At 42.9% G+C, this 20,305-nt stretch overlaps 1 protein-coding gene across 16 annotated transcripts in view; it reads right to left on the bottom strand.

The window, feature by feature from the left end:
• LOC118228062 (ryanodine receptor 3) overlaps window positions 1-20,305 on the bottom strand; it is a 126,414-nt gene that overhangs the window by 62,586 nt on the left and 43,523 nt on the right. For 8 of the 16 annotated variants that reach the window (XM_035419331.1, XM_035419286.1, XM_035419304.1 and 5 more), the window contains 18 exons: window positions 19,608-19,701; window positions 17,790-17,864; window positions 17,328-17,484; window positions 15,787-15,951; window positions 14,783-14,904; window positions 12,844-13,024; window positions 11,743-11,878; window positions 10,379-10,474; window positions 9,719-9,837; window positions 8,529-8,662; window positions 8,026-8,267; window positions 7,364-7,556; window positions 4,888-5,104; window positions 4,474-4,578; window positions 3,974-3,976; window positions 2,254-2,357; window positions 898-981; window positions 494-653 (listed from right to left, as the gene is read on the bottom strand). In XM_035419331.1, coding sequence (XP_035275222.1) covers window positions 494-653; window positions 898-981; window positions 2,254-2,357; window positions 3,974-3,976; window positions 4,474-4,578; window positions 4,888-5,104; window positions 7,364-7,556; window positions 8,026-8,267; window positions 8,529-8,662; window positions 9,719-9,837; window positions 10,379-10,474; window positions 11,743-11,878; window positions 12,844-13,024; window positions 14,783-14,904; window positions 15,787-15,951; window positions 17,328-17,484; window positions 17,790-17,864; window positions 19,608-19,701 — 2,387 coding nt within the window. The remainder of the gene's footprint in view (window positions 1-493; window positions 654-897; window positions 982-2,253; window positions 2,358-3,973; window positions 3,977-4,473; window positions 4,579-4,887; window positions 5,105-7,363; window positions 7,557-8,025; window positions 8,268-8,528; window positions 8,663-9,718; window positions 9,838-10,378; window positions 10,475-11,742; window positions 11,879-12,843; window positions 13,025-14,782; window positions 14,905-15,786; window positions 15,952-17,327; window positions 17,485-17,789; window positions 17,865-19,607; window positions 19,702-20,305) is intronic. The other 8 variants (XM_035419296.1, XM_035419385.1, XM_035419412.1 and 5 more) reach the window with 1 other exon arrangement.

Raw genomic sequence — 20,305 nt, 5'->3', positions numbered from 1 at the left:
CATGACTGGCCCATCAATGCACATTCTAACATGAAGCTAGTCTGCCATACAAATACAAAGCTGGCATAACCCCTTTCAGCTTTGGCCATTTTACCAGAGAAATCCAAAGGGTTGTATAGCACAGCTACGTGTTCTTTTAGATTGGTAGGATGCTATATCATTTGCTATCTTTCAAATGAATATAGATTCATTCTTAAACAGATCAAGATTTCAACGCACTAAATACATCTTTTGTTGCCAAAAAGAGTACAGTTTTTCCTTTCTTTCTAGGAAACATTTATCTCTGCACTATTCCATCTGTACACAGCCCATTATGTGTAATCGTACAAGCACTATTTTACAGCTATATAAATAAGCAAAAATAAAGATGAATTTCAAGTACTGAACATTTTCATTGTAGTCAATAAAATATACAATCCTTTTATATTCCATTTGCCAAAATGAATAAAAATAAACATTCAGAAAGCTGAAACACTCCTTCACAGAATTTTACCTGCTGAATGCCATAGGTCCATCCTTGTTTTATCCTGTCCTTGGCCCAGACATTGTGGGCATTCTCGGCCAGTTTATCGACCAGAACTTCCTGACCAGGGGTCAGTTTCACATCAGAAAGCTCCAGTGGCGCAGGCTTATAACCATTAGACATCATGTAGCTTTGAACGACAAAGACAGGATGTCACCAAAAGCATATAATTCAATTAGGGAAACCATACTACTCACTACCCAAAAGTAATGCTCATGAGCCACTTCTGTACTTTGTTTTCAATGCAGCAATAAAATATGTAATAAGGCATACAGCTCATATTGTCTCTAGTGAGATGCTTACAATGACCACCATTCCATGATACATGTAATCTACCAAAGCAATTAGAGTTCTGCAAACATATAGAGACTCACTTCTTGGGAAGTTTCATCTTTTTCAAGTCTTCTTCTGCATCGATATTGATGTGGACAACGTGGCATCCTAACGCCAACAAGGTCCTGAGGGCCAGAAAAGTATTTTGTGAATACCATAACAGAAGAAAGGAAAGGACTGTACATATGAAATCATATCTGCATTATTTAAAAATCAGATTGAGTGAAGAACCCTCAGCCCTTAAAACAGTAAGTCCTTTTACATACTGTGAAATGAAACCATCTTTTACAGTTAATAAAAGAAAAAGAATCAATGTTGTAACCAACAAAGTCATCACTATGTACTTACAGTACTGCAGTCAATGTGGGTCTATAGGTTTGTTTTTGTGTTTTAGATAGATGCAAGCCAGATTTACAGAGGATCAGCTAACAACAGTAGCATCAGCTTAATTATAAAAACAAATGACTTTCCTAATTAAGCATCTTTCTGAGGTAGGGTAAGTTATTTACATAAGTAACCATACAATATCTTCATGGAGCATAATAATACCAGATTCCAAAACATAAGGGTCAAACTTTCTGTCACCTATTGGTGTAAGTTTTACTAGTGTTCATGAAGCAGTTGGTGCAGGCGAGGTGAAATTAAGGGACAAAGACAAAAAAATTGTAAAAAAAAGGGGATAGGAAAGCTTAAATCTCATTGGTATAACACAACAGACAGTGAGAAGCTGTAAACATGTCATTTTATCTTGAAGACACAGTGAAATAATACATTATTCTTGCCCTGTAATGAACCTCACTCTATCACAGCCACGATTCAACATATTAACTTTGACAGCGGCGCTTTACTGGATGCGCTGAAGTACATAATTGATTTTAGGCAATGAATGTACTCGTGGCCTTTCTGCTGAGCTTCACTCGAGAAATCTGAGCATGTGACTTCTGCGTCTTCTGGTCGAGACAGAGATTAACTGCATGACTCTTGATCTTTCAATTTCATAAAAAAAAGCTCTTTCCACAGCCCTGAGTTTTCATTTGTGTTTCTCTTCCTGAGATACATCAGAAAGGATCAATAGCTGACACAGACTGCGGACACAGCAACTGTGCAGCCCAGCTCCCACCGTCCCCAGCACAGCTGGGCATGCAGGAGGGAGCCTTTGTTCTGACTAGACACATCTGTTCCCCCGCATCTTCTTTGAAAGCAGACAGCATCACAGAGGCCTGTCATAGGAATGATTTTCATTCGAGGAATCTACTTTACTGCAAGCGGCAATATTCTTCACACATTTTGCCTACGCACAATGATACGGAGGCTCGCAGCATATGCATGCTCCTCTCCAATTCCGAACTCTGGACTGAAAAGTGCAAATCCAACAGACCCAGGAGCTCAGAGCTTACTTTAAAGTTTCAGTTGACATCTGCAGGTTATAGTTCTTTTCAGTTTCAGGGAGTTTGGAGAAATCCACAAGGCAGGGATGATGCCTCTTGTTGTCATCTCGCATCTAGGAAACATACGCAGAGAATCATTTCTTTGTATTTACTGCAACAGAGAATGTATGTGCACTTCACAGTCAACAAGACAGAGAAACAAATTTTAAACACAGTAATTGTACTTGAAGTCATAAAATGGTCACTATTGGCAGCATTTTCAATATGTACGTAGCAGTGGCTTACATGTATGCGGTGTCGGAATACCGAGGAGATAAAATCTATTCTAGTGAATATGGTATGGATGCACATAAGCATGTTTTCTTGGGGAAAGGAGCGTGGAATACCAGGTGAGTAATCTCATGATGTTTTTTTACGATTGTATTTTTGTGCAAAATTATCCACTTGAAACAACCCTGAGCCTGAAGCAGAATTAGATTTACATTTCCAAGAAAACATGCAGTGGGTTTTTTTGTTTTTCACTAAAAGCGAGCCTCTTCAGATCTGCAGTCATTTATTTTAATTAAATGAACACCAGTCAGCTCATTTTATGCAACAATTTTACTTTAAAAAGACTATTCTCCACGTTTGAAATGGACTACCGCTAAAAGCTTCTCAGAGAGAACCACTTGACAATCCTTCACATCGACTTCCATACAAATACTGATGGCTGGGTTCCATTGGTTTCTGAAATATAATTATTTCTGGGAAAAGGGAAATGTTGCAGTTCAAATTGTTACCAACATTCCCGGAAATTGCGGACGTGCAAAATGCGGGGCATTTAAATAATTTACACGGTGGTTTGCGGGTTCAGAGTATGCAGTGAGTCTGACTGGAACACTGCAGCACTTGACTTGCTTAACAGATGTCTGCTATCAGTGAATATGCTTTGGCTAAAAGCAAAACACAATGTTAGGAGAGAACTGGAGGTACCACACATAAGAAAAAAATAGATGCTTACAGTGTAATGGAATCTCCAAGGAAACAAGAACATTCTGTGCAACAGTGGGGTGAATAACCACCAGAAATTCAAAGATATCACCCTTGCCAAAACACCACCACACAGCATGATAATAATCTATCCAGTGCGTAGGGCTATTCCACTATGAGCAGTGAGGACACATTGACAGGGAAATAACACAATCTGTCACAACTGGAAGATCAGAATCATGTTTTAATTAATGAGAGAGTTTGACCATTGCGTGATGATGTCTTCACCCCCTATAACATTGTCCAAGGCCTTGGGAAGCAGCCTGTGGGTGGAGCCATTTCTCACATAGTTCTTCTCTGGGGGAGGAGCTAATAGAGAATCTGGGACTATTTCCTGGAATGTTCAGGCTGGTAATTGTACACTTTGGTGATGGGTATACTTTTGGCCTGTCAGAAATGGAAGCCAATTGCAGGGCAGCAGTTATAAGGGGTGGAGAGAGGGGCTGAATTAATCGCTGCCTTACTAAAGCATGATATCCTTGATTTTGAGTACTGTTGACAAACTGTTTCCTCTTCTTGTTTGTACATTAAGCTGTCTTGATGTTAGCTTAGCATCATTATTGTTTTTCCGTCTGTGTGACAGATTTACGGAATGATCGCCATGAGCCCGAAAAGCAAACCGCAAGCAAACTAAAATGGAATCACTAAAATAAATGAGCAGAATGTCGTGAAGGAACAGAATGTGGTTTTTTTCACTTACCCGCTGTTATTTTGAACCGCAAATTATAAAAGAGAAAGCAAAATGACGTATAGGCTTTTGTTTGGCTTGAATGGTGATAAAAGATTAAATTAGGTCAGATTTATATACATGCAGATCACGCAGTTCACATTCAAAAGCAAAAACGCTTGTGCATTTTGTAAACGGCATCTGGCAAAAACACTGCTCCTCTTTGCGGCAGAGGTTGTACAACATAAACTTTTGACATTCTAAAATGTAATATTTGATAATTGCTAGTTCTAATTTGTTCAAACATTTTATGAAGAATTAGCATTATGCAAAGATGTAGGGTGATGACTACATCTGTGAGACTGCACCTGCTGGAGATAAGTGTCCCCCGCAACTCATCCTAGTGACACTGAATACTAATCAATCCTTTATTATTAAAGGGTAGTAAATGCATACAGTCGGTAGAAACAATATTCTCATCTTGCTGGTGTCTGTGAATACAGTGGGCACGTATTTTATATGACATAACTTACCTTACCATAAGACCAGCCAAGTTCAATCTTGTTCATACCCCACAGTTCATGGATGTTTTCAGCCAGTTTGTCCCGTACTTTCTCAAGGTGCGGAGGCAGCACAATCTGAAAGAAACATCAAAAGACAGTTGTAGTGAACAGAACCGTGCACCACTACCTATTACCCAAAGCTATGAAGGCATTGCAAATAACACTCAGCTGTCCATATCATTCAAATACTTCTCCCAAAGGTCTGTATATTAACCATGGATAAAAGAAAGTTCAATATTATTATTTTTAAACACAAACAAAAAACACAAGCTATTATGTCAAATATAATTTCTAAGAAGTCCATCATACGTAAACTACTGTATCAAACAGATGGAGAACAGATCAGGTTAGTGGGATTGTACACAGGGGCACTGATGTGGTTACCTGGCTGGTGTCCACAGGCATAGGTATGAAGGAAGCCTGCGACATGAACTGTGCGGTGCCCAGCAGATCCCTCACGCCATCAAAGTCTCGCTTGTACTCCTTCACCGGCTCCACTCGCATTTTCTCCTTGGGCAGCAGAGCTTCGTAGCACGGCGCATAACCAGAGGGTGGCAAGAATTTGAAGTCGCCATGGCGACCGCCCAACAGGAATCGCACTCTGAAAAAATCAGAGCCAGGCAGATGAGCAAACAGCTACTTAAAACCAGACAGTCAATTTACCAAAAGAGCACCTCACTAATAATCTGTTTACATAAAACACAGGGCAGGCTGTCTCTGCCCGCAGTCAACCTCAAATGCTCTCTTTATCCATCCAAAGCAGTTCACTCAGATGCCCTCTACTCACACTGCGCTTCCCTCAGCCACCATTTACCCACAGTACACTTCCCCTAGCCACCTTTTGACCACAGTTCACTTCATTTAGCCACCATTTACCCACAGTGCACTGCACTCTGTCACCTTTTACCCACAGTAAAGTTCCCGTAACCATCATTTACCCACAGTGCACTGCACTCTGCCATCTTTAACCCACAGTACACTTCCCTTAGCCAGCATTTACCCACAGTACACTTCCCTTAGCCACCTTTTGCCCACAGTTCACTTCACTAAGCCACCATTTACCCACAGTTCACTTCATTAAAACACCAGTTGCCCAGAGTACACTTCCCTTAGCCACCATTTACCCACAGTTCACTTCATTAAACCACCATTTACCCACAGTGCACTGCACTCTGTCACCTTTTACCCACAGTAAAGTTCCCGTAACCATCATTTACCCACAGTGCACTGCACTCTGCCATCTTTAACCCACAGTACACTTCCCTTAGCCAGCATTTACCCACAGTACACTTCCCTTAGCCACCTTTTGCTCACAGTTCACTTCACTAAGCCACCATTTACCCACAGTTCACTTCATTAAAACACCAGTTGCCCAGAGTACACTTCCCTTAGCCACCATTTACCCACAGTTCACTTCATTAAACCACCATTTACCCAGAGTACACTTCCCTTAGCCACGTTTTCCCACAGTTCACTTCACTTAGCCACCATTTACCCACAGTGCACTTCACTCTACCACCGTTTACCCACAGTGCGCTTCACTTACCCACCATTTACCCACAGTGCACCTCACTCTGCCACCTTTTACCCAGAATGCACTGCATTGTTCATAGTGGTCACTATATTTTTATTTTTCAAACTCGTAAAGAAAATAAATTTAAAAATGAAATAATTTTATTAAAATGAGGAAAATCAAGAATGAATAACACAGATTCACTAGAATGTGTGGTTGACAATAAATTGCAGATCTTTCCAGTTCTACAGAATAAGGTCATTATAACTAGTTATGATCTAGATCAGTGTGCCACAGGCTGCGGCTGTGCACCATAACCTGATCAAATACTGTTTACTGTATTAAATCAGAAAAAAAGTCATATGCAAAAAGTTATACATTTACACTAGTTCAAGCCACTCTGCTTTTTTACTCAATTTTTTAAATGTCTCATTTGCAAGTAAATGAGGATTGTGTGGAGTCAGCCTGACAGGCGTGAGGAGAAACAGCGCCGAGACTTTCCATTCGAACGCCGAGCCACCGCTCGTCTGCCCGAAATAGCAGCCGAAGGAGTAGTAATGGTGACGTACTTCAGGACTATTCTGAGTGCGGAATCAATTATTAAAAAACCGTCGCACGGTGGCTGCCCTCCTTCTGCTCCCTCTCTGTGAGTTGAGAGGTGAGGACGTGCCCTGCCTCAGCGGGCACGTTATTTCTACTCGCTGGTTCTTCCCTTTACGTCAGCTCTGATAGCTGACAAAATGATGTAAATGCAAAAGATGGGTTATGAAATCTCTCGTACCAGCACGCATCATTCCGTGCAAAGCTCCCTCAAATTACATTAATACACAAAGGAAACAAAAGTAGGAAAAATTTAAATGAAGTACAAATGTTCTGCAGTTAAACCGTAGTAGCGGTCGGGCTGGAAAGTAGATCAAAGAATAGCCTGGGGTTGTACATACTGAGTGTGTGTCAGTGTGCCGAGAATGCAGGGCTAATCATGGGAGCCGTGTAAGCTCGCTGGAGCTTGAAATTCCTACTGCAGACATGCCAATCATATAACTTGAAGTAACCATAGCAACACCATGAGAAGTAGTTCTAGCACCTGTGTCCAGACTCCTTTATATTTATGGATTCCAAAATAAAAAGAAAGATACATGTCATTATGTAAAAAGAAATTCAGTGCGCGCGTGTGCTTGTGTATGTGTGCTTGTGTGTGTGAGAATGTGTGTGAGTGCGAGTGAGAGCCCGTGTACGTGCGTGTGCGTGTTATGCGCAGGTGTGTGTCTGTGTGTGTGTGGGTGTGCGTGTATATTGCACTTTACACCGCGTCTGTGAGTGATCGCGCGGGTAGCTGAGAACACATACTTGACCCCGGCAGAAAAGCTGACAACAGGGAAGAAGAGCCCGTCGGTGTTGAAGTTCTCAAACATGCCCTGCACAGGCTGCCCATTGATCCGGAAGGAGATGCTGGGGGCCCCCAGGTCCAGGCAGCAGCTCACCACGTCGTCCGAGGTCAGCAGGTGCTGGCTGATGGAGGCCACTGCCCGGGGAATCCGACCTGCAGTGGGCACAAGGAGTCAGATCTGAACTCGTCATATGGATTTACTACAACAGCACCACAGAGTACACATTACAATCATTTATACACCTAAAGCCAGTCTTGCCACGGCCTGAAGGGAACGTGACATGACAAAAAGAAGATCTTGCTGATATGGCAAATGAGAAAGAATATGCGCATGTTTTAATCAATTAACAATAGGGACAACATAAGTAAAACTACTCAGAAAACCATTCCAGAGTGATGGAGAGTAAAAAGATCCTGATATCCTTCCGTATGCTCACTACTTGCTTCATGTCTCATTGAACAGCAGTCTAAGAAGTGATATGGCCAAGTGAGCATTTTATCAGCAATTCTGTAGCAATGCTGGCCATGTCATTTTATTACAGGTTATCATCACAAAAACGTCATTTATGTAACACTATGTCCTGTTTAACACAGTGGAAAAAGATGTTTTACAGGGACCCACCTGACCAGAGGTGAAGACCATCAAAGCTATAGGAGTACAGGTCGTCCCCCACGCCATTTCCACCCCAACCCTCGCCCCCTCCAGGATAGGGGGCGTACCCTTTGGAGTTTGCCCAGCCCACACGCAGGTGAGACGGCTCACTGGTCAGGAAATGGTCCACCTGGTCAATCATCAGCTCATAGTACCACTTCCTGTACTGTGCTGAGCCCTCACTCATGCCAAGGAAAATATTGGGCCTCATGCTGGAAACATGAAACAAGGTAGAAATCATTATCAAGGCTCTCTATGGCAACAGGTGACACAAGTAAAGAACAAAAAACAAAACAAAATGCAGCCTTGGAATTGTGTGCTTCAGTCTATCACAAATAATTTAACACAAGGCATGTGTTACATGGTGTACTGTACATTATCCTTCCTCTCACAAATATAAACCATTTTCTATTCAGGTGGTGGTTTACAAATAACTTTATCGAGTGACAGACCACATCAGTGAAGTGTGTTACCTTTGGACATCATTAACCAATCGCGTCTGGAGGAGCAGGTCCCTCTTTGGGAGCAGGTTATCACAAATGAGGTTCTGATTGGCTCTTACAGCCACTCCATTGCAAACACAGAGGGAACACAGAACGTCCAAAATCTGCATAATAGTCAAAGACAAGAGGAAGAGGATGAGGAGGAGGAGGAGTGAGGGTAGATGTATCCCACTGTAGATGTATCCCAAGATGAACTCTGTGGTAATCTTTTATCATTCCAATAATGTACAGACCATCATCCAGAGATGATTATTGATGAAAGGCATACTTGACCATATATGGACATATATGATGACACACAGCGCTACTTCACAAGTGAGAAAAAGAGAAAGGGGAAGGAGGATGGCCTATGTGGGGCGACATAGCTCAGGAGGTAAGAGCGGTTGTCTGGCAGTCGGAGGGTTGCCGGTTCGATCCTCGCCCTGGGCGTGTCGAAGTGTCCCTGAGCAAGACACCTAACCCTTAACTGCTCTGGTGAATGAGAGGCATCAATTGTAAAGCGCTTTGGATAAAAGCGCTATATAAATGCAGTCCATTTACCATTTACCATGTGATAGGTGCTGGACCAAGGCATGTGAATTATTATCTACCACATCCACAGTGGAGTGGGAAGGGTATCCACTGGTTATCCATACATTTAAACAGTGAATGCTATCAGGTGTAACTGTCTATAACACATCATGGATCTCATGAGACTAAAATGATTGTATAAAACAGACATACTTTAAAATAAATAACAGATTTTTGCTGAAATTTGCAAGCCACTCCAGCTTCTTATAATATAAGAAATCTGCTGCATGACACTTATATAAAAAAATTACCTAACTACTCAACTACCTAAGCATCGGCTAATTCAGATCAGCTTACTTCACTGAGATGAAGATGATCTTCCTTCTCTTTGCTGGAGGCTCAAACCCTGTCATTCCTGATGTTTCCCCTGGAAACTTCAGTACAACCTCTGCATTACCCTGCATCAACATTACTCTGAGAAAAACCTGTCGCCAAAAACTACAACACTTGTCCACTGCACACAGTATCCCACAGTGTAATTCTTATTCTCCTCTCATCTTCATATTCTCCTGTCCAGGGACACAGTCTCGTTCAGAACTGTTGGTGCTTAGTATGCGGCGGGTGTCCGTCAGAGAGCGGCTCCGTCTCACCTTGTGGTTCCGTCCGTGTTTGTACAGCAGGGAGATGATGGACTTAATGTGTCCTCTCTGAATGATGTTGAGCGCCTCCGGGCTTTCAATTAAGATGCAGTGAAGAACCTCAAGAATTCCTGCAGGAAGAAATCAGATAGCAATGAAAAGGACTGGGGACAGCTAAACAAGAGAGCCCGATAATGACATGGGAATCACAAAAGATCATGACGATGCAAACTTATTTCTTTGAGCATATTTCACTCACTGGTACAGCCTGCACATTTCAGACAACCATTAACAAGCACACGGTGAAAAGATGTGCTGCTCCTCCTGTAAATTTCACCGGTCAGTTATTATATCAGGGCTGACAAGAACTCGGGTCGGTGTAACTCACCAGGTTTGTCGAAAGTAATGGTGAGCAAAATCAATACCAACACATCGGCGTTGGAGTGTGAAGGGTAGCAGGCAGGCGCTGGGCGAAAGCCATAGCGCGCACATAATGTAGCGCTGTCTGGCCTGGGCCCAGCCTCTGGGGCACGAGGACAGCGCTGGCCCGGTGACAGGGGCTAATGACCAAGTAAATCCCCTCTGATCGCCGTAGCTTCCCCCAGCTTTAACCCATTTGGCCCCACTCAGCTACGTGCGTCTGAGGCAGGGGGCTTGCCGGCAGTGTAGTACCTGATGAGGACTCCAGTCTCTCCAGCTTGCTGACCAGCCAGTCCAGGTTTTGGGAGAACTGGGTGCAGTTGTTTCTGTTCCCGCGGATCAGGGCGGCTACAGGGGAACAAGAGGCAGAAGGGAGACAAAAACATTATTACTGTTCGCTGTCACACCGTAGCTCTCCTTTGATGTCTTTTCCAGTCATTTAACTTTCAGCCAAGGTTCTGCACCTCCCTACGCACACACTCTGCTTTTAGCTCTTTATTCGCTAGCCCTGGGACTCCGCACATCTTGAGTACGCTGCTCCTGCTAACAAAGCACACCTTGAATATCAGCCACCCTCGTTCAGTCTCAATGATAATGACGTCTCCTGCTCTAGGCCTTTATTAATTACGCCAACTAAAAGAAAGGGGAAAGGTGCAACAGAGAGGGGGAAGAGAGATCCCCGGCGAAATGACAGGGTCAACCAAACCCGCCTGACTGAGGACACATTCATTTAAGGATGTACCGCGTGAGGAATATGAAAGCGAACGTGGTCTGCACACTAATGCACCCCGTGAGGACCAAGCACGCTTTGTAAACATGAAAATAAAGGCAGCTTCGAGAGACGCCCAACAGACTCAAACGGGGAATTAAAATTTATCACACACAGATATTTAAAGCCTCTGAGAATGGCGAACACTTCCTGAATCTCAAAATGATTCAAAAAAAGAACTAAAATTATACCATTGTCCTTTTTGGAAAAAAAAAACGACATGAATATATGGTGTTGTAGCCAAGCCTCCCTCTCGCTGAAATAGCGGCTGACAGGCTGGCTGGCTGTATTACGCTTTTTCCACTAAAAAAGTGTAATACATGAGGCATATGGAGAAGGCAGGATGCAGCTGAGGGTGGTGATCAAAATTGATGGCATGTTCCTCTGCTAGTTCAAAAACCACACGGGGAACAGAACCACTTTCTTCAGCTGAGAGTGTTCCCTGCTTGAAAGGCTTGTGGGGGGCGGGGGGAGGGGAAAATCTGTCTGAGTTTCTCAAAACACAGCAGACCTACTATCTGCCTCCAGCCACCGGCTTCCCCACCCAGGGTCTGCGCTGCTCCCACTGGCGACCACCCGGGGAGCTTTTCCAGAAGCCATAAATGAGTGTGTAAATGGCATGTGACCCCCCCCCACCCGCCTCGCCGAGCCAAATAGCCCACGCCGCGGCGTTGCCTGCGCTAGCCCGGCGCTAGCGGCGGGTTCAGAGCGGGCCAGACTTTTTTGATTTGCGAGGAGCAGCGGCTCCCCGGGCCCCGGTGATTGATTGCGGCGGGCCTGTCATCGGCGCGGGCGATCACACGGGCCGCTGGTGCAGACAGCTGCCGGAGGGCTCCGCCTCTCTTACCCAGCAGCTCGTATAGCAGGTTGAGAATGTCCTTCCAGGCCCCGGCCGCCTCCTCCCCGGCGCTCTCCCCGAAGTGCGCCGCACTGTTGTACAGGTTCAGCCGGTCGATGCAGTTGGACACCAGAGTCAGCATTCCCTGAAACACAGAGCCGTCGTTCCTCTGGGTTCTGACCACGCGTTTCACCTTTTTCCATCAGACATCTGTGCCCCCCCACCCCCCATTTTTCCAACTTTACTGCCTTAATATAATACTCAAATTCAAAAGCTAATGTAATACACTGAAGATGTGTGTGCTCAGAAGCAAGGAAAAGTAGAGAGAGAGGACAATGATGAAACTTAAAAAACAATCTAAATATTCAATTATTTTAGATCAGCTCTCAACAGTGAAAAATGTATGTTATAACAGAAGAACTGAAAGAAGGGAAGAAGAACCTCACACAGATGTGACAAAATAGTGATTTATGAATTTCAGGCTATAGGAAACAATCCTTGATGTTCCATCAAGCATTGATGTGCAAAAGAAAACATTTTGATACATGCTGAACATAATATTGTATAAAATAACAAACTAATTGCCCCCCATTGCCTATTGAAGCTCTCAAGAATGGTTTTGGTAAAAAATGTAAAGACATTAGTGAAAAGAAGTTGTGGGGAAATTATTTGTACCAAATTATTTGTTTCATTTTAATTGATATTGTTTATAATTTCAGAACTCGGTACATCATTGTTTACCATAGCAGATATTTAAAAACTTGGTTTACAAACAAACAAGAATTACTCTCATTGATGGAAGAAAAAGAAAAAATTCACCCTGGCCACAAAAAGCCCAATCATAAAAATTATTGCTGTGTTGTCAGGGGCAGAGTAACTTGTTATTTAAAAACTGCTGACAGTTTAAAGACTTTAAAATGTGATGTGGCATCAAAAAGAAAAAAAAAACATAAAAAATTGGTTAAACAATATGAAATAGTGTTTTGGCAGGCAAGGGACTTCCACTTACAAAGATTGGCTCAACACAGTTGAAATCCCTCAGTTAAAGTAGGGAATACACAGACGCCTGCACAGGCTCCCCACATTCCTCCCGTGTGTGGCAGGACTTACTTCCTGTTTGAAGAGGTTTTGCCGGTTCTTGAGTGAACGCAACTTGATTTGTTTCTCCTCGTGCTCCAGCTCGGCATCTGGAAGCTGGAAGTAGGTGATGAGGTCATTCAGGGTCTGCAGGACCTCCTCAATATGCAGGGCCACCGCCACGCGATTCTTCCCTCTCAGGCTGTCCAAGTCTCTGCGAGAGCAGAACCACACATGAAAATGAGGACACCTCACACAGCAGTGTCAGAGTCTTCCGAACTGCACATGAACATGACGACCACTCATATGTAAGTATCAGTTTTCTGAACCATACAAGAACATGACAACCACTCATATGTAAGTATCAGTTTTCTGAACCATACACGAACATGACGACCACTCATATGTAAGTATCGGTCTTCTGAACCACACATGAACATGACGACCACTCATATGTAAGTATCAGTCTTCTGAACCACACATGAACATAATGACCACTCATATGTAAGTATCAGAGTCTTCAGAACCACAAATGAACATGACGACCACTCATATGTCAGAGGCTTGAGAGAAAAATGTAAATATGCAGATTCTCACATGTTAACAATTTTGATACATTTCAACATAAAATATTCCTACTTAGCTAACTAAAGTATCGAGTTGGCGAAATTAAATTCGTTGTGCGCATGGTTTGAAATCACTACACAAAAACATTCCAAAATCTACTAAAGTTTTGGTTTTCAAAGATGACATAATTAGCCCAGGAACATTATAAACCTGAAGAAGATACATTCAGCCTTTGATTTATTTCTGGATCTGGATGTATGGATGGAGCTGCCAATGTGCCAGTGAGACCATTTAAATACCTTTCGGTACTTTCTTCCAATTATCATTTTCCTGTCTAGGCTTAAAGCAATACTCAGGGCAGTTACAACCACTCAGTAAAGCTAATCTCACTTCATGAATAAATGACAGTGGCCACAGGCAGAATGCAACCTTTGCAAATAGCTGTGACAGCACTTGCTGTATTTCCCTTCACCATTAATGAGAGAGAATGGAGTTGTTGTTTTTTTTCTACAGTAAAAATATTTTTGTCAGTGTATTGTAGTGCCAGACTTCACATCTTGTATAAAATACTGTCCAAGTTGTAGTTACCACCAATCTCTTACCACACAGTTCAGACGGCCATGTTTAACAAATTAGTTTACTTCACAGTAAAAGGTCTATGTACCATTTTTATGTAGCTGGTACAGAGTACTGCAAGCACCCAGAACACTACTGGAGTCACTCTTGTCTCATGATGCAGGGACTCAACCCCCCAGGCAATGCTATGGCTAATTACGTGCTACACAGTAGGGCTGCCAGCCACAGTGAGCTCTGACACAGTCAGGGTCTGATTCCAGACTGCAGGGCTCATCACTGTACACAAAGCATTAGCGCTTTAGCTATATACACACCACTAAATAGCTACACCATATGTTGCAATCAACTGCCAGTAACACAGAGTAATCCTCAAAAGAATAGGCCCTAACTCTTTTTGTGCTGAACTAAATTGTAAAAGAGACTGGCAAAGGTTCAGGTCATGAAGAGCTACGTGGACACAGACAGTAGGCACAAGAACGCATATGTCTGTTATATAACAGTGTGTTCTCCAGGGCTCCACCTTGTGCACCCTCTCAGAAACTCAACTCCATCAATCATGGCTGTCCTTGCCTTGGTCTGATGTTCCATCGGTGACTGAATTGGGAAAATAACTGCAATCACTGCAAAAGCACTGTAATGCTGACACACAGAGTAATATTCATGAAGTGATTTTATCTTTCCTTGATGAGCTCTGGAAGCCATTAGTCCAGTGAATTGAGATGCTAAAAATAGACGCTCGTGCCGCGGTCCTGTCTGAGTGATTGAGGGGTGTTGTGTAATCAGGTGAAGTGGCTGCATTTGGGCCCGATGGGCCACCGTATGGTCCCACCTGATGAAGTGGCTGAAGAGCCGCGTGGTGTTGCGGATGATGCGGGCAGCCCGGGACTCCTCGTGCTGACAGCGCTGAAGGGTCAGCCCGTCGTCCATGTGGCCCTCCACGTGAAGACAGGCCTGCACAGGGGTTCACAGAGGTTATCCTGCGGCTATACCACACAGCAGCTTGGACACCAGCTGCCAGTCAGCTGCTAAAACTCTGAAAATCCAGAGCCTTTTTTATCCTGAGCAGGGGAAGCTGGCCCGTTTTAAACCCACGCTAATTAACGTTGCGGGATCTGCGCTGCGTGGATTCGCATCGTGGCAGCGTCACGGCTGCAGTGGGGCATGCTGATGCACCCGTCTGGGCAGCGTGCCATTTCTGGAGCCCATCCCGAATTCAGGCGACCTCGCAGACACGGCCTCCATCAGCACGGCTAACCCTCTCACCGAGATTTCCCCACCTGAGCTCACCTCATTATCACCTACGAAATGATGGCTTCTGAGATTGAGGTGTTCTGTCTGTCTGTGCTAAAACCAGCTCGGCCCACAGACCCCGCGGGACGACGGGAGTGGAGGAAGGGCACCTGCCCTCACTTCTGGCAGATTGAAATGTGCCAAAGGCACAAAAAAAAAGGCTATTGAAGTGAACTATTGACGATGCTTTACATATTGCACAACTGAGAATGACCACTGCTTGGCAGCAACTGCAATATCTGGAATGCGTGCCAGTACTCTTTGAGTGGCAGCACTGCAATATATTTACTATAAGATTCATCCAGCAGCACTTTGAAGTTTTTGCTTAATGTTGGACCAAGAGTCAAAGCATTAACCATCTCAAAATTTATGGGGGAAACATAAGGTCTTACACTGTTTGAGGAAGGATTTACACTTCAGGGGAAAGTTTATGTGAATTGTCACTGCCAGTTTCTTAATGAAAGTAGGCTAAACAAATGCACATTCTGCAAGTAGCCTTGGATACGGTTATCAACACAGACTCCGACTGCAATAATCCCTCACCCTTCTTTTGAGAGGTCCCAGGCGAGAAGATTTTACATCAGGCGCCTGGTAGGACAGCCATAACCCCGAGGCCACATGTAGGACGAAGCAGATTGAGTCTCCGTACTTAATCTCTGCCACCCCCATGCCTTCAACATCTCGCTTCGGGCTGGAATCCTGCTTGTCCTAAGAGAAACAAGCAAAAAGCAAATTCGTATTTCACACCGATAGCACAAGGCACCATTTTGAACAAGGGAGATATCCAGTGGAGAAATCTTTAGTCACAGAATGTGCAGCCTGTTCAAAATACATAACTATTCAAATCACACATTTGATTATGCCAAGCTGCAGGTGTTGAGGCCGTGATCTGAGAAAGCAATTTAAAACCTGCTGACAGACCTAAATCAGCGTGGTAAAAGGCCTTCGAAAGCAGTGACCTCTTTCTCAAAAATAATTAATAATTAAAAATGAGGGACAGAGAGGGAGAGAGAAAGAAAGAAATAATACTGTCACTGAATAATATTGGCAGGATCATTTAGGTGACTCAGTACCTTACATTACATTTGTATCACGTATTCAAACCTGAAAACAATACCATTAACAATTTTGCAAATAGAAAATTATTGTAATGAGTTACAAAAAAAAACCATTTTGAGCAGCACATACCAGGACTGAGAACATCATTATCAGAGAAAACACTTGAAAATCATGACTAGTACATGCTGCAGCTAGATACAGACTTGTTATGCAATCTTCAGTATTCTATCTGCAAATAAGTAAAAAAGCACACCATCTCATATAATAGATCAAATACATTATGTCTGTTGTATCCACCAATAGATGTACAGGTATTTGTGTTCATAATTATTTATTACAAATAGATCTGTCAAGGCCAGAAATGTCTGCATTTCCAAAATATAAACACCTGGAATCCTATCTCATGCTAGGTCTGTGGGTATGTCCAGAGAACTTCTAATATCTAAGAAGGTATCAAAAGTGTTATAAGGACTAGATAATAATGTAATAACTGGAAAATATAAATATTTGCAAGTTCTAGCTGGAACATTTAATTTCTTGTTTGTTAACCCAAAAAGTTCCTCTTGTTTTCTATACAAGTTGAACAACAATCCTGACATAATGATACGATATGTGTCATGTTTACATGGATTTAAAACACGTTTATTAGGTGAATTTATATTTTATATGATTGCCTTGTGCATTCGCAACAGAAAATATATGCATGCTAGGCTGAAACTGGGGAGTTTTAGTATTTGTCACCATGGCTGCCATGCTATATAATGACTCACAGCTAGTAGGAGCTTGTCTGAAGAACCACCATAGCTCATAAGCACCTGACTCACTATAAGAGCTACACTGTTATGTAATTCTAACACACAATTTCAACACTCACACATCAAATTTCAACTGCAAGTTTGTAAAAAGTTTGAAAAGGGTATTTAAAAAGATAAACCTGAGACCAATCATAACCTCTTTCTCCATAGCTTTACTTTGTGGACCGGGCAGTGACAGGGTCCTCATTGTGCTTTAGAACTGGACCTCACCTTGGAGGCTCTGAAGCAGAAGGCAGTGGATTTTGTGTCAGATTTCTCCCGGTCTTGCAGCACCAGCCCCCTGTCCTCCGTCAGTGCCAGGTAGTGACCCGTGGTGAGGTGGCGAAGGCGGAAAGGCTGCCCCCAGCGAATGTGGCTCCCGCTCCAGCTGGCAAGGGCACACGCATCGCCCAGACGAACGCAAAATAAATGTCAATACAAAAATTCCACTACTTCACAGCGGACGCAATGGTCCTATGCCAAGCTCATTAATTAGGCAGCTGGAGAAAACTAAAGCTGTCGAATCGAAGGAGTGGAGTAATGCTATAAATAGCAATAAATCCATCTATCCCATGGGTGAGTGATGACTTGGGTGAGTGTTCAGATTTCTCTCAAAAAAAGTGTGATCTCAAAACTGGGATTTCACTGAAAGAAATGTATTACAACATAACTGCCGAAAATGGGTGAGCTCACCTGATTCTGAGCGGTTCCAGTCTCCACAAAGACCTGGCTTTAGCACCTGCTTTACCTGCCTCATAGTTCACTATCCTGTGGGGCGAGAGCACAAAAAGCCATTTAATAGCTGTTCATTGGACCCTAGTGCACTCAAGAAATTCTCTGTCAGATTTCCATGACGTAGGAGTCCTTATTGCTTTCTGGTTTTGCAGTCTGTTATTACTCATCTTTACCACACTGTATGCCATCAATGAGAGCACACACACAGTGACAACTGAAAAGAAGGTGCCCATCATGCATGTGAATCGGAAAATTACAGAATATAGTCATTCTTATTGGTGACAGTTCTCGTGAATGTTGTTGACGGACCTGGTGAAATTTAAGGGTCTTTATGTACGTTCCCGCCCTATTAAATTTCAAGGACAGGACTAAAAGTAAAGCCAATGCTGACAACTAATATTTAATCTGCAAGGGTATTTGCCAAAGTCTATTAGCTAAAAATAGGCCACATGGTTCCAAAGAAGATGAAGGGTCCTATCACATCTCCAGTGCTTGGTGATGCTTCTCAGAGCCTCGGCCATGACCCATTTCTGTAAAAGCACGCCATTTTCCTCTGTTTACTGTCATCTGTAGTGCAGCTCATCTATACATAGAAGGGTAACAATTTTTTTCATTTCCTCAGAGATGATGACTCACAATGAGTTGTGACACCGCACTGTGGTGCCCCTAGCCCTTTCCTCATGACCGGTCTTAGTCTGCACAGTCTACCAACATGGGACAGCCTTAGTGCTCTCCTGTGAATCCTGTTCATGATGGCTGATGGAAAGCACAGAGGCACACTGACTGCACAGGTGCTCCATAGGTTTGGAGGCCTCTGATTGCTAATGCATATCTTTAGCAATTAATGAGTTTTTTCCACATGATATAGACTACAAGGGCTAGAGGCACAAACCATAAAGAGAAAATGCAAGCAACAAAAGAGGCACAAGCCATAAAGAGAAAATGCAAGCAACTTTTATATGGCTGAACACAAATTCTCATCTGTTTATTATTAAACGGGTCTAGACTCAGCAGTGAATGTCAAACAGACGAACAACCAACCAAACAAACAATAGCTAGCTTTTTAGATTCCAAATCTATCTTATGAACTTTAGTCTACACACACAAAAAAGAACCGATGAGGAAGGGGGATTATCCACCCATTATCTAACCCGCTTATCCCTGGTCAGGTCAGCATGCATTGGGCGAGCGGTAGGAATACAACTTGGACAGGTCGGCAATCCATCACAGGGCACACATTCACTCACGCACTCATACTGTACCTATGGCCAATTTAGACTCTCCAATAACCTGCATTTCTTTGGACTACCGGAGCACTTGGAGGAAACCCACAGATACTTAGAGAACAATGAAAACTCCACACAGAAAGGCCCCGGGCCGGGATCCAAACTCAAGACCTTTTTGCTGTGAGACAGCAGTGCTGCCCACTGCCCAAAAAGGAATCATTCATTTTTTTCATAAGAAAGTCTAAGAATCATTATGGGTGAGAAACCATCCAAACAACCAATTGATCGCCAGCCTGTCCGATATTTCAGAGAATTGAAGCACTGAGTTTGGGGAATTAACTTGTGCTGGACTGAAAAGTGAGCATCTCAAATGGAAACAGAATGAGAATGAGCAAAATCAAAGTCACTTGGATAATACAGCAGGTGATTCAAGATGTATTGCCCAAAGAGAGCTCGAGCACGAATGATGGATAACGTGAAGTGATAATATAATCCCTTAGAAAATGAACATACAAGTACATAAATGAACATAAGCTTCTTGCAAGCTCACCTCTGTTCCTCTTCACTCTGGTCTGACCCTGGAATGGTAAGGGTCTCGTCATGCCCATGAAACAGACGCATCACGTGACCACCAAGCAAGTACCCTATTGGAGGAGGGGGGAAAGTCACCATCAGAAAGGACAATAAAGAATCACTGATGACTGGCAAAAGTAGAGAGAGCTGATTTACCCCTAAGGAGTGTGTTTAATCGAAAAACTTATCAAATTTTAATTAAACACATTCGAAATTTCTTGAAGCAATCTAAGCCCACTTTGTAATAGATATTTGGGATATTTATTAACTTGTGATCATAGCACAATTATACATCCCCACCAAGACTATTGAGGAAGCATACTGTTTATATAAATATTAAGTATTGAATAGCTTATATTACTTCTCCAGACCTGTCATTTTGCAATTATGTTATATGTGGGGACAGTAGTTTGGGTAAATATAGCATCATAGAAGTTGTAGTAATGGCCACATTAGTTATAAAAATGAAAACTACAGTATTCAAATGATTGTATGCATAGGATGTAAAGAAAATAAATATTCACAATTAAATCTATTCGAGAAAACATGCATACGGTATTTTTAATGCTGTTCTCCTGAGTTTGGACCACCCAATTATGCTCACACTGCAATGCTCGGTTGCCGATTTGGCAGGAAGATAAACATCAGCTCTCCTCCAAGTCATATAATATCACT

Source organism: Anguilla anguilla, chromosome 1 (genome assembly GCF_013347855.1).
Source record: "Anguilla anguilla isolate fAngAng1 chromosome 1, fAngAng1.pri, whole genome shotgun sequence".
Lineage (NCBI taxonomy): Eukaryota > Metazoa > Chordata > Actinopteri > Anguilliformes > Anguillidae > Anguilla > Anguilla anguilla.
The sequence above is the reverse complement of the archived record's forward strand: the minus strand, read 5'-3'. Positions and strand labels throughout refer to the sequence as shown.